This window comes from Canis lupus, chromosome 18 (genome assembly GCF_011100685.1).
Source record: "Canis lupus familiaris isolate Mischka breed German Shepherd chromosome 18, alternate assembly UU_Cfam_GSD_1.0, whole genome shotgun sequence".
In the NCBI taxonomy this organism is placed as follows: domain Eukaryota; kingdom Metazoa; phylum Chordata; class Mammalia; order Carnivora; family Canidae; genus Canis; species Canis lupus.
Window position 1 is genome coordinate 24672272 of NC_049239.1, and position 15208 is coordinate 24687479.

General features: G+C 35.2%; 1 protein-coding gene across 7 annotated transcripts in view; it reads right to left on the reverse strand.

Moving 5' to 3' along the window:
• SEMA3D (semaphorin 3D) overlaps nucleotides 1–15208 on the reverse strand; it is a 216972-nt gene that overhangs the window by 133560 nt on the left and 68204 nt on the right. For all 7 annotated transcript variants that reach the window (XM_038562869.1, XM_038562870.1, XM_038562867.1 and 4 more), the window contains exon 2: nucleotides 9916–10106. In XM_038562869.1, the coding sequence (XP_038418797.1) occupies nucleotides 9916–10066 (151 nt within the window). In that variant the 5' untranslated portion in view covers nucleotides 10067–10106. The remainder of the gene's footprint in view (nucleotides 1–9915; nucleotides 10107–15208) is intronic.

Consider the following 15208-nt stretch of genomic DNA (forward strand, 5'->3'; position numbering starts at 1 on the left):
AGATTCTTTTTCAAAACAACTCTACTTATATTTTTACAGAATGTCCCCACAGACAAGTTCTAATGCTTCTTCCACTTCATCATTCCTTTGGGATTACTGAAATGTTTATCTTATTTTCTAGACTGTGTCTGGCTCACTGTGGCTTCAGTCAAATAAACTTCTTTATGAGTATCTTTCTTTGGACATTAAAAGCACTTAGTTCTAATTTATGCCTCTTTTTTAATTAATAGGATTAAATCAGCATGTTTCAAGGACTCTTACAAAAATGCAAAATATATATTCCTAGTTCTTAAGAAGTAGGGAGGCATTTGTCAAATTTTCTGTGAAAAAAAGACATCCATTTTTAAAAGGGCCTTAAATTTATATTTTCACACATGTACTGAAAGAATCTCATTCTAAAAATTCCTTTAGTAAAACTCAAAGAATTGGACCCAAATTTTAGGTGGGTGAAGTCCTAAAACAAGTAGTCGCATATACAAACTTTTATCTCCTCAGTAATTTATAGTATAGTAAGCCAACCACGTAGAAGATCTGTTTAAAAGGAACTTTTTCAACTGAAAAAGAGTTGACTGGGCTTAATCCCAGAAAAAAATTACCTTTTACTTAAGCAACTACCATCCTAAAGTCCCTTCCATGTTTATGCATAATGACACAGCCAGAGTGTCTCATGAAGTAACTCTCTTTTACCCTGCCAGGAGGGCACTGCTGACCTTTGCAGATCTCAGCAATTATTATATATCTTCTCAATTCCAAGAATGATTTTTTGTGCGATACTTCTATGGTAATATTAAATCATAAGTCATATTTTACATTATTGTGTAACTTCCATCACCTTGTGAACCTCCACAGATCAATAATGTTTACAACAGTACTCAAATACAATGTTATAGATTTTAATTATTGTTAATTAATAGGCTTGGATGTAGGCAAATTTTAGTATAAATACCATTGAACTGAAAAGCAGGAGACATGGATCAGTTGTTTTGTTTTGTTTTGTTTTGTTTTGTTTTGTTTTAATTATCTCTTATGGAACTTTGAGGTTATCATTTCACCTTTCTGGAGTTTTCTTTCCAAATCTTTATGTATCAATTTTCTAAACTTATAACCTGTATCACTATATCAAACTGAACACATTTTAAAGTAAGCTCCATGTCCAGCATGGAGCACAGTGTGAGACTTGAACTCACAATGCTGAGATAGAGGATCTGATGCTTAACTGAGTGAGCTACCCAGGTGCCCCAGGATACTTTTGGAACATATGTTAATGAAAGTGGCTTATTTTGCATAATATACTATTATCTGGGTTATTGTCAATGTCACCTATTGTGTAGATGAAAAGAGAGGTCAAACAGAAAACTATGTTTAAGGAGGAAGGTATTCAGTTTGATATAGTGATACAGGTTATAAGTTATAAGATAAAATAAAAATAATAATAAAATAAAATAAAATATAAAAAAATAAAATAAAATAAAAAACATAAAAGTAACCTGTTTTCAGAGAAAAGAATGGAGTTTCATCAATATTTTCTTCAGTAAGGTATGGATTATCTCACATCTCTTCTGAATCATTGTTATTCTCCCCTAGATGATTTCAATTGACATATAAATATGGTGTTATTTAGTTCATGAAAAAAAAACCCAAATCACTTGATTTTATTTTCCTTCCAGTTACTACTTCCTATGTCTCCATTACAGAAAAAATCCTTGAAAGAATTATCTATAATTGTCTACAGTCCCTGAGCCCATGCTCTTATGTATCCATCCTAATTGTGCCATGAGTCCCACACTCAAAGACACTGCCTTTATCAAGGTCAACAATGAACATTTGTTGTTGAATTCAATGTTAATTTTTACTTGTTATCTTTGAAGACACATTAGCTGAATAGGATACTGCTGATAATCCCTTTTCCTTTACTTTCTTCATTGACTTCCTGTGTATTATAACTACTGATTTTTCTCCTACATGATTTTTCTGGGCACTTCTTTTCAGCTCACTTTGATGCTTATTCCTCTTTTCTCTGCTTTCCTCACTTGAGAGAATTTCAGAACTCAATCCTTCAAATTCTTCTACATCCTTTAGTTATCTCATGGAGTATCATGGATTTAAAAATTTCTATAGGCTAACTGCCAAATTATATCTTCAATGACATCTCCCATAAATTATGTACTCAAGTGCCTTCCTGGCGTTTCACTTAGAAGACATCTACTAGTTTTATTTTCTCAAACAAATATGTCCACTTGATTTTCTCCCCAAAATCTACTTCTTTCACAATCTTCACCATCCCAACCAATGGTACTTCCATCCTTCAATTAAAAAAAAGAAAAAAAAAAGATGAAGTCAGATTTGACTTCTCTTTCATTTCATATCCAATCATCAAAAAGTCCTATTGGCTCTACCTACTTATCATCCTCTCCTCCTACCTCCACTGCAACTAGTCTGGCCTACAGACGGTCATTTCTCATCTGCATTCTCAAAATATGTCTATTTCCCTATGTTCTATCTTTCAGTATTTTTATAACACAGAAACCAGAATGATACTATAACAGTGAGAGTCAGGTTATGTCACCCCCGTGCCAAAATTCTCCAGTAGGATTTCAGTAACACTCAAAGCCAATATTTTAACAATGACAGCAAGGAAGGATCTAAACTTTTTTAATCCCCCTACTATTAACTCATGATTTAACCAATCTTCTTTCCCCCATTCAACTGTTTTTCAGCCATATTGTCTTCCTTAGGATCCTTAAAGGTGGCAGACACATTATCACCTCATGACCTTTGCACTGGATGCTCCTTTTGCCAAAAAATATTGCTTTTCCAAGTATCTGCATGATTTGCAACAGCAATTTCTTAAAGTATTTGTGAAAACATCACTCTCTCAGTGAGTTCTTTCCTTACCACCATACTTGACTATCACACTCCCACCATTCTCTAGCTAAGTTTCCTGATTCATTTTTCTCTATAGCACTTTTCCTTCTTTTCTTTTTAAAGATTTTATTTATCTATTGACACAGAGAGAGAAGCAGAGACATAGACAGAGGGAGAAGCAGGTTCCTCACAGGGAGCCCAATGCGGGACTTGATCCCTTGACCTCAGGATCACGCCCTGAGCCAAAGGCAGATGCTCAACTGCTGAGCCACCCAGGTGTCCCTTTATAGCACTTTTCATCTTCTACTTTGCTATGCAATGTACTTATGTATGGTCTTTCTTTTCATATCGGCATACAAACTACATGATGACAGGAATTTTTGTCTCTTCTATCTGGTGATATATCCCCTTGTTACCAGAACAAGGCCAGAAACATAGTGGGCACTCAGAAACTATTGTTACTAACTGTTGACAGTTAAACATCACATACTAATAAGATTATCCTTGAACTCTTAAAAGTACAGGAGCCCAACTGAACAGCCTCAGTTTAGAGAAAATACATTTGGGAAAACAAGTGACTCCATTCAAATATGGCACATTAACCAAAATTAAATCATCAAAGATTTGCTTTATAGAAAAATACATATATTACATAAGAATTCTTACTATAACGTTGATAATGCTTCTTCACTAAGTACTTTAGGGGGAGGTAGTCAGAGCAAGCCAGCTTCTTTTCCCATGAATTTCACAATAAAAATGCCCACTTTAGATTGCATCATGTGGTTTGAACCCCTGAGTGATTTTATGATTCATTTTAACCCACTCTGAGGGCTACCTACCAATCAAAGACACCACTCTTATCAAGGCCAACAATGTTCTTTTTTCACTGTAAGGGCTTATTAACCACTAGAAGACCACAACAGTAAAAACACTGGAAAGTACCCTTAATAAATTCACAATCTGTGGGTGGTTCTTAACCGAAGGAAACTAACTTTGGTAGAAAATGCTTTGGGAGTAGCTGGAAGCAATTTTGATATGTGCTGTAAACAAGAGGGAGCTACAAAATAATTTTCAAAGTTGTTTCCAAAGGGAAACCTTTGGACTGCAGCCATTCACACGGAGCAAGATAACAACATTTCACAAAAAATAATAATTGATGGCATTTATTAAATGCTTCCTATGCCAGACACTGAGGTGCTTAACATCCTGACTGGAAATACATTAAATAAATCGGTAGATTAATAAATTAAAACTAAATTAATTTATATTTATTGTTACATTTACTGTGTTATGAATAAGAAAACGGCAGCAGAGAAAATAAATATCCAAATATCTTACAACTAGTAGGAACCGTTAAGACCTAAGCAGTTTAGGGGATCCCTGGGTAGCTCAGCGGTTTAGCATCGCCTTCAGCCCAGGGCATGATCCTGGGGACCTGGGATCGGGATCCAGTCCCACGTCGGGCTCCCTGCAGGGAGCCTGCCTCTCCCTCTGCCTGTGTCTCTGCCTCTCTCTCTATCTCTCTCTGTGTCTCTCATGAATAAATAATTAAAATCTTAAAAAAAAAAGAAGACCTAAGCAGTTTGGCTTTCTTCACTGTTAGATCATACTGAATCAAGATCATAGAACTAATGTTAGACTAGTCAAATCAAACAAATCACATGAGTCAAATAAGCATCAATCTCTTCTTGAGACACATGCTGCATTTCACAATTAAATAAAGCAACTTATAAAGAAAAATACACAGATTAGTCCACTCATTTCTCAGAAGATTTCAACAAAACAAAGAACCATTCTATCAAATGCATTGTTTTAATTATACAATAGAAGAAAAAATTGTAAAGGTGATTTCAAATTTTTCTTGTGTATGAAAATACATACAAGTTTTGGAGAATCAAAAAGTAGTTCTTTGATAGTTATTGAGAAGAACACATTGCCAAAAAAGTAATGGTGAAACCTTATATATATTTTCTGTATCTTGATATCTGCATTCCTGGATATGTAATGTTTCCCTCAAGGACACCAGGTGGCAAAAGCATGGGCCTTGGAATAAAAACACACAACTCCATTCTGACACTTAATATAAGCTGCTTGTTTGGGGACAAGGCCTTCAGGCTCTGAGTCTCAGATTTTCCTAAAACACAGGTACAAAACCAGTGGTTTTCAGGGTATCCTAAAACAGATACAATAGAGTCCAAGTAGGGTCATTGGAGCCTGTTATTCTCCTGTTTTATATTCTTTAAAAAATTTTTTTGTTTAAATTCAATTAATTAACATACAATGTATTATTAGTTTCAGAGGTAGAGTTCACTGATTCGTCACTCTTCTACAATACCCATGCTCATTATATTATACCCTCCTGAATATCCATCACCCAGTTACCCCATCTCCCCATCTTCCCATCCTCTCCCCTCCAGTGACCCTCAGTTTGTTTCCTATGATTAAGAGTCTCTTGGGGGCAGCCCCGGTGGATCAGCCGTTTAGCGCCGCCTTTGGCCCAGGGCCTGATCCTGGGGACTTGGGATCGAGTCCCACGTCGGGCTCCCTGCATGGAGCCTGCTTCTCCCTCTGCCTGTGTCTCTGCCTCTCTCTCTCTCTCCCTCTGTCTCTCTCTCTCTCTCTGTGTCTCTCATGAATAAATAAATAAAATCTTAAGAAAAAAAAAAAAAGGAGTCTCTTAGGGTTTGTCTCCCTCTCTGATCTCATCTTGTTTTATTTTTTCCTCTCTTCTCCTATGATCCTCTGTTTTTTTTCATTGTTTTATATTTATCATAGCACTTCCCACTATTTGAGATAATATTCATTTATTTGTTTACCTGTTCTTTGTCTTCTTATCTGGAAAAGAAATTCAAAGGGAACAGACCTTTCTCTGACCCAATGAACATAGTGGTTGCTCCACACATATTTGTAGAATGGGTGAATACATGCTAACTATTAAGTGGGTTAGTTTCCTTCCTCATCTCTAACATGTGGGACTTCAGTGTTGGCTAGCTGGTGTTTTGTGTGTTTACTATGATTCTTTGAGACAGCAAGAGTTTTAGGGGGAAAGTATTCAAATGGAATGATTGCTGAATTCTCGTTATGCTGGGTTCAAAAGGATGCAGTAAAAAAGAGACTATATGTATGAGCTATATGCATATACATGTATCATACATATACATAGGCGTAATACACATACACATACATATACATACACATATTACTATATATATATAGTCATTCACATGTTAGTACTAAAATCTAAAATTAGGAAAGGAAAAAGAAATGCCAAAGAGACTATGCAAAAAAAAAAAAAAAAAAAAAAAGTATGAGAAAAGCCCTACAATCTATCGTAAGAAATGAGACTTTATTAGCTAACTTTCATTTTTCTTTTCCTGTTCCAAAGTTTTTGTCCATTTCCTCTATATCTATCTTACCTACATCATTTTCTGGTTTTCCAAACAAATAACTTTGCAGATACTAGTGATTCTTGGATATAAATAACCTTAACGCATATGAATTCCCTCATGATGATTGTGAAATAGAGAATGTTTACACTATTGGGGACTTAAAGGAGGTCATCTCTCAAAAGTTATTTTACTACATCTGCAGTATAACCTGTACACATCACTGTGAGAAGCCCACCTTGTAGGGTAAAATATATGTAATAACCTTATAACATGAAATCCAGAATTACAGAACATCTTGATCCCTGAAGTTCTTTATTTGTTAGTCAAGAAACATTTAGTATGCATACATGTGCAAGAATTCAAAATATGCAACTGAAGGGAAATCTCTTTACAAAACAATAGAACTAAACAAGCTCCTGTGGATTCAGAAGTTCAAAGCTAAGTCTTTATCAAACAGCATTCTTTGGATAAAATGGTTATTATTATATTTTCTCTAGGCCTTTAAGAAATCCTTCAAAATAATCTTGCAGCTGTTCAAAGTAGCTAACTCTACTGATACTGGCTGCATCTCTGGTCAGCATCGAAGGAAGTATGAACCATGGAAAGCAAAGAAAATAATGCTAAGTCGGTGACTATAAAAATTATTTTTGAAAATAAAATTAATTTTTCACTTTAGCTGATTTTTCTAACCTTACATTCTGGCAATGTTTTAATGCCCACAGCTCAAACTTTTTGACCCTCCCAAAGCTGTCTAAGCAATGGGTGGTACTAGATGATCTCAATTCATTAGTCAGAATCAGAAGAGAAAGACAATGCCAAGGGAGAGTTATGATCATTATCTCAGAAGTAGGAATGTGGTATAGAGGCAGTTTTTGTTACCATAACCCCAAATTAGCAGGAATTTTTATGTCATAACTATTTATTCTGGAATAGCCCACTTAAAAATATTAGGGTTTGAACTATTTTCTTCCAAAACTTTCAGATATGGTATAGAAAAGGTGTTCAGGGAAACTTCCCATGTTTGGAAGTGGATGAGAAATGTAGACTTTATAGTGTTGAACTGATGATTTCCGAAGAGAAGATGCCATATTCTTTGAAGTGAAAGAAGGAATGTTCTATAAGGGTTATGACTACTTCTCCTGGGAAGATGACTACTGTAATGTTAGCATACAATCTGGACATGAATGGCTAATAGTAGCTATGGGGACCTAATAGGTGTGTGTGTGTGTGTGTGTGTGTGTGTGTGTGTGTGTGTGTATTTTTTGAGGGTAATTTGGGAGATTTCTGTAATTCCTATCCTGCATTCAATCTCTGCTACTGCTTACCAGACTTTGACATGTAAATTACCTAAATGTAGATAAAAATGTGAAAAATACGATACTTGGAAAGTATACTTAATATAAGAACCATCAAAAGAGTAGTTCTTATTGTCTTTAATCCAACACTTAGACCAGTTCTTCTTTTATATAAGCACTAGGTGTTGAGAGAGTGACAGGCTATATAGAAATAAATAAAACAAGATTTTGAACTCACAGGGTTGATTCCAAGTTCAAAAACATTCATACAAAAAAAAAAAAAAAAAAAAAAAAACCCTGAAAAACAAAAAACCCTCTAACTAGATAAAATAATTAGTAGTAGCTAGGTGGAATTAATTAATAATGTTTTTCTATTTGTCCAGATTGATTTGTTATTTTCAAATGATCAGTTTACCACATTTGAGTTAATATTTTACAATCACTTGTATGAAATTGTGATTATGAAGTCAAATGATCACTATGACAATCTATTTGTATCCATACATTTATCAAAAGACACAACATCTCACAAGGCTATAGGTCTCTTTTGGTCACCCAGAGATCTTAAATAGAACATGCAGAATTCTTCAACTCTTAACTCTGTTAATTTTGACAACTAAAAATCATATAGTCAGCCAAATACGAGCATGGTGCTTCTGTAAATGTTAACATTCACTCTGGTTGGTAAGTGTCTCAGTGACAAACTGCTAATGACCAGGACCTTATGAAGCAGGATCAGGGCCCTGGCTCCATGCTGCATGAAACTGACTCCGGACACGAGGCATGACCCAAGCTGAGACCTTGGCAAATTTCTCAGTTTCCTGGTACCTCAGCATCCTCACACATAGGAAGAGGATGATAATAATCCCCACCATCCAGGTGGTGGTGAGGATGGCATGACAACACACAGTCCTTAATGTCTTGCTCATAATGAATCATCAGTAACTGTCAACTATTAAAGTTTCTTTGCAAGTCTGATTTATTTTGCATTGTTCACACATATCAATGCAATGTTCTAGTGTTATTTACTGTATCATAGGAACCAGATAATGTTTCCTTTTTTTTCCCTTCAACTTCTTTATTTTCAAACTTTCTCTCTTTCTCTCTCTCTCTCTCTCTCTCTTGTTTGGAGTTTAATATTTGTTTTCTGTTCCTTTCCTTAAGGTGAATTTTAAATACAGGCAAATGAACAAATCTGATTTGTGCATATGATGGGTCGTGAAAAATTCATATACTTGGGTCATCACATCTCTTATTAGGATAGAGAACTCTTCCATAATTCCAGAAGGTTTTTCTTCGTATCTCTTTCCAGTTAATCCTCCCCTCAAACACAGAGGCAATATTCTGGGGTTTTTTAAACCTGCTTAAAAAATCCTAGAAAAATATAAGAACTCAAAAATAATATGTTTCCCTAACTCTTTAATTCATGAGATATAAATTCCAAACAAATGCCAACATATGAAATGTGTAATGAGTACAATGCTAAATCCACTTCCACCTCCACTCTATGTCAAGTTAGGTTTTATTTTTGATATTTCATTTGAGTTCAGAAAATAAGTTGTCTTAAAGATCAGAGGATATTAAAACTGCAGGCATAATTTTTTCCTCCCAAGTTCAGAATAAAGGAGTATAAGTCTCCTACATTCCTCTCATTACTTGAAGTATTAAAGAGGCCAAGAAAAGAAAAGAAATAAATCTTTAAGCATAAAACTTAGCACACGCTCTCTCTCTCTCTGTGCAAGTATCTGTGTATCTATCTACACAAACATAAACAAACTAAATATACATGACATAAACATATACATGACTAAATATAACTCATATAAACCTTGCTTTTATGTTAATTTAAACATTTAAAACAATTAGCAGATGTCATTTCTTAGTTTTTATTTCTATATTTCTAGCTTTTCACATGGCCTTTCTAAAATATAAATATATATGTTTGAGATCTTAAAGGTTATCTCAGTGGTTTATCTTTTTTTTAAGATATCTTGCTGTGTTTAAAAATAAAGTACCTCTAACGAGGGATAAACTAATTAGTATGAGCCATGTGAAATTAATGTTTTTCCATTTTTAGGGATTTGACTTGTTTTAGTATAAAACTGATTATAACCTACAGACCAAAATCTCCTAATTATGTTAACCAGTAGTTGATAGTTGTAAATAATAAGCTGAAAAGTGTGCATGAACACCTCTGGCACCATTCTCCTCACAAAAATAAGAAATAATTGGGCTTTGTGTACTATAATAATATTTTTATTAACTGATGCCAATACCATAAACATGTCACTGAAGTCAGTATGCCTTTCTAAATAAAAGAAATACAGTAATCAAAAAGACAATCTGGAAAACATTTACACACTTACCTTTGTAAGTCAGCTTGAGTCGTGGAATATTTTGCTTAGAAGTTCCAATGACTGGAAGAAACAGCATGGTCATGCTTAGCATCATCAAGGCATGAAAAAGGTGAAAATTGTGGCTTCTGGACTTCGGTCTCTCATTTTTATTAGCACTCATGTTGAAAACAATGTCTTCTTTCAAACAGTGTTAGTTTAATCTAAAAAATAAGAAAATAGCTATTAATATAGCAGTTTTTAGATTTTCCTAGACTTACTACATTATAATTTTCTGAATGTATGTAGATTTTAAAAAGTAATTGCTCCTTCCCTCTTGTTTTGATCATGCAAACTGTTACAAGGGAAAGAAATCAGAATTGAATAACAAAATTCAGGTCTGCCTTTACTCAGATGCAGAGATGGCAGAGATGAAGACATAATGAATTTCAATTCTTTATGATAATTAGCATTTCTTCCTCTATTAAAGTTTGTTTTCACACAAATGCAGAAGGAACCAACTCTTTCTGACTTGAGAGTACTCAGGCAAGAATACTAGTAGAACAGGACGCCTGGGTGGCTCAGCGGTTGAGCAGCTGCCTTAGACTCAGGTCATGACCCCGGGGTCCTGGGATCGAGTCCCACATTGGGCTCCCTGCAGGGAGCCTGCTTCTCCCTCTGCCTGTGTCCTGCCTCTCATGAATAAATAAAATCCTTTTAAAAAAATACTAGTAGAAGCCATTCCTTCCTCATATCATCCCCAAACAAAAACAGATAAAAGCTATTATTTTCAGGGAGTTCATCTCTTGTTTCTGATATAAGGGTGTTTTAAAAGTCCACTTAAGGGTGCCTGGGGGGCTCAGGTGGTTAAGCGTCTTCCTTTGGCTCAGGCAATGATCCCAGCGGAGTCCTCAGTGAGGAGTCTGCTTCTCCCTCTTCCACTGGCTTTCCCCTCCCCCTTCTCCCCTCTTGCTCATGCTCATGTGCATTGCATGTGCACACTTTCTCTCAAATAAATAAATAAATAAAATCTTTAAAAAATAAAAATTAAAAAAAAGGTCTAATTAAAATTGGAAAAAATAGGAATGATTAGGTCTGGGCCACCACTACAAGTTTTAGGCCTGGGATAATACAATCTTACCTGTACCCTATATACTAGTCCACACAGGGCAGTACTGAATAGAAAAACCATAATATAAAAGGGTTTATAAAAGAGAGGAAGTTGTTATGAACCAGGTTGCCATAAATAAGCTCTTGGTTATCTTTTTTTGTTTAAGATTTTATTTATTTATTTATTTATTTATTTATTTATTTATTTATTTATTTATTTATTTAAGAGGGTAAGAGATCAAGAGCAGGGGAGGGCAGAGGGACAAGCAGGCTCCCTGCTGAAGCGGGGAGCCCAACACAGGGCTCAGTCTCAGGACCTGGAGTCAACTAGGTGCCCCAATTGTCCTTCTTAAGACATGGAATAAATTGAACACATAGTTCAAACAAGCTTGATAATAATTATTATAAATAAGAGTCATCAAATATTTATATTCAATGTTTTAAAGCGCTTTTTGTTTTGAAGTACTTTCCATAAATGAAAGGACTCAGTGCTGTTAAATTAACTTAAACAAGGAGACCTTTAGACTCAGGTGGCTCTGATGAAGTGGTGGCCAGCTTAAGCAAATGGAAATCTAGGTGTATAAATGCCTCAAAGTCACAAAACAAAAATATTAGGGATAACCAATCGCAAACAACTGATGAGGCCTTAGGCTACAACCAGTTCCTTCTTTGCTTCAGCACTTTCTTCACACAAGTCTTTCCCCGGGCTCCTGAAGGCGCAGGACTGCTAACCACTTCCAGTTTGGCACTACACAATTGGAATCAATTATTTTTCAAAAAAAACTTAAAATTTTAATATGTCTCAGTAATCTTTTAATAATGCTACTACCAGCAAGGCATAAAGGGTGGGTAATTATTTACCACACTTCACAAATGAGCTTAAGTGGTTCTCCCAAGGTCATATGGCAGATAAGTGGGTAAAAACATGTGGTCAGGACTTTAGCTATAGCTGGCTTCTTAAACTAAGTCTTTGGGTGCTTTTCAATATGGTAAAATCATATGATCTTCAACTCTTACTGTCTTCAACTTCTTTTCTTTCTGCACAAAGTTACAGATAGGATTTTACTATGCTTACATCCAGGAAAGACTCCAGATGTAGTACCTGCTTTAACTTCTGTCCCAATAATTTCTGTAGTTCCTTGGTAATAGCTGTAGCCATAATAAAAAAGTCTTATACTTTAATAAATTTTCCAATTACTTAATATCAAAATATTCTACATTTATATGGCTTAGTTTTAAGATAAGTTCTAATATGAGTGAACTGTCTTATGAAAGATCAACTCTTTAGTAAGTGCCTTTGCACATCAAGGATCTAGTTACCTTGAATCTCAGAAGTTAAGATCCACCTGGGAAAGTGAAATAATATAAAATTTAGGGATGTATTGATTTATGGTTATATATGACAAACATTTTAAGGACCGACTACAAAATTTATGTTGTTTCTTCATGAAATGTTGAATACGAACGCTTCATAAATTCTATTTATATATATTTATATATTTTAAAATACATTTTTATATTACAATTTACTGTAATTACCTAAGTCTTCTGTCTTGTGTGTGATCTGTGCATATTTAAATCTCTGATTGAGAAAATTACTGCGTATGTGAATAATCAAAGTAATTTAGATACTCATTTAAGTGTAGCACCTGGGTGGCTCACTCGGTCAGGTGTCTGACTCTTGATTTTGGCTCAGGTCATGATCTCTGGGTCCTGGGATTGAGGCCCACGTTGGGCTCCACACTCAGAGGGGAGTCTGCTTGGAGACTCTCTTCTCCCTCTGCCCCTTCCCCGACTCATGCACGCGCACTCTCTCTCTCAAATAAATAAATAAATCTTTAAAAAAAAGCGTATTGTAATAAATATGTCACATATTACCTATTTTATTCACACCTACCTGACATTCCTTGAGAGGTATTATTAGATATAATTTGAAAGAAAACAGGAATGTCATTCTGACCAAAAAGATCAGTAGCACTTTATGAAAATTTTAGTTTTTAAAATTTCTTTAATACATAAAATAAAACACTAATAAAGTCCTTCTTTAAATAATATTTAAAAAATAAATTCCTGGGATGCCGAGGTGACTTAGCAGTTGAGTGTCTGCCTTCAGCTCAGGGTCTTGGGATCGAGTCCCACATCGGGGTCCCTGCATGGAGGCCGCTTCTCCCTCTGCCTGTGCCTCTGTGCCTCTGCTTCACTCTCTTTGTGTCTCTCATGAATAAATAAATAAATCTTTTAAAAAAACAAATTCTTAAAAAAATAAATAACTGTATTATTTTACAGCTAGTAGGACAAAATGTTTGTTACTGCCACCCATCACTGTAGCTGGTCCACAGAAAAATTTACCAGGATTAGTTTTAAATTACATGAACTTTAAGTTAATCTCTTAAGAAATGAATCTTGCAACCTCTCAATTTGTCACTTATACCAGTAAAAAAAAATAGATATAATCTTTGACTTATAGGTGCTCCTGAAAAACTTACTACTTTTATACAAATAAGAACATATGTATAAGAATATATATATAACAATCATTAAATCAGAGCTAGTCCTCAACCATTTATTAAGATGAGGAAAAAGGTAAGACTCTTTTCTGAAAGAAGTGATTAATTATATACAATAATTAAAGCACATTACATTATTTATAAAATCAAGATATTTATGGGATGTTATGGAAGATAGCTCAAAGAAGTGTCATATAAATCTAAGCAAGACAAAGATAGTTTTGATGGAGGACAATGAGAGGAGAATGGAAAGCAAAAAGAGAGTTTCGGAAGACAGTGAAAACTCATTAAGGGTTCTTGAAAAGCCAGAACTTGCTTAGATTGCTATGAGGAGAAGGGAGGGATACGGTAGCATAATCCAGAGACGGGAGAGAGGACACCAAAGATGAACTTGACCTAACGGCTAAATGTGCCTCCTGCCTGCTCTGGGACCTAATACATTATTACTTGACCGGCTCTTGCTTCACACCACCTTTGATATTAGATCGTTTGTGCTGATTCCATCCAAATTCATGAGCGACTCTCTAACCCCATTGGCCTGTTCTTTCATTTTCCCCTAGATCTACACGTTGGCAGCATGTAGGTATCTGATTATAGATCGTAGCCTTCCCCTACAGACAAGTATTCCTCCACCTACCTTCCTCTCACTCCCCCTCCCCTGCAAAATGAAAGGCAAATTGAATATGGAGTTTAAGGGTATTAAACTTCTCATTAGGCTTAGTTTTTTTGAGCTTCTGGGCCCATGAAATCCTACCTTTTTCTTCATGACATGCAACAATCCATGTAATTTGAATGTATGTTTAGGTACACAGGCAAAAGAGAGGGAACTTTCCATGTGTGCATTTTATTAGCAATAATGACCTCAGTACAGGACCTCTCTTGGGAATTAATGACCAGTTGGGGTTAATGGCCCTTGGTTATATATTGAGATATCTACTCCTCCAACTGATCATTAATCGCTAAGACATGCCCTGTGCCTCCAACACTATAAGTTAAGAAGATTGATGTTTTGGTTTTCAATGAACAGTAGTCATACTGTTCCTTGTAACCCAACTCATTAATACTGTTAAATAAGTTAAAAATCAAAGTGCTGTTTTCCTTGCTATGTGACATTCCAATAAGTGCATGCAAGTGCTGTTACATATGTTAAGGATGAGAGACAAAATAAAACAAAAATCCTGAAACTGCTGGAACTTTCTTTTTAACTTTAAATATTTTTCTACTATAAAACAGTCATTCTCTATAATCTGCTTTCCTGATTCATTGTTTTTCTTCCCAACAATCCTCTGAATTCAATAGTTAATCTTTTAATTGAGGCAATTTATGGGTTAAATGTATAACCAACAACCTCTCCACTAATCTATTGATATTTGGCCATCTTCCTTTCAGTAAATGTGGATGTGTGTGTGTATGTGTGTGTGCGTGTGTGTTGTGTCCTGCATCTGGGAGGAATTACAGAGAGAAGTAGGTGTGATTTAACCTAAAGTAGGTGGATTTAGTGAATTGTATAGGTTATACTGCGTGCTACTGTCTGTAACAAGCTCGACCTGGAGCCAATTAACTGAATGTAATCTATTCCAGATGTTCACTGGAACAAACAGCACTCTTGGGGATCTTCAGATGTGGAGCCAATAGAGAGTGTTCTGATTATGAGAGATTTTTACACACTGTTCCACTAAATCAGAGATCCAAATGCATAATCTAACATT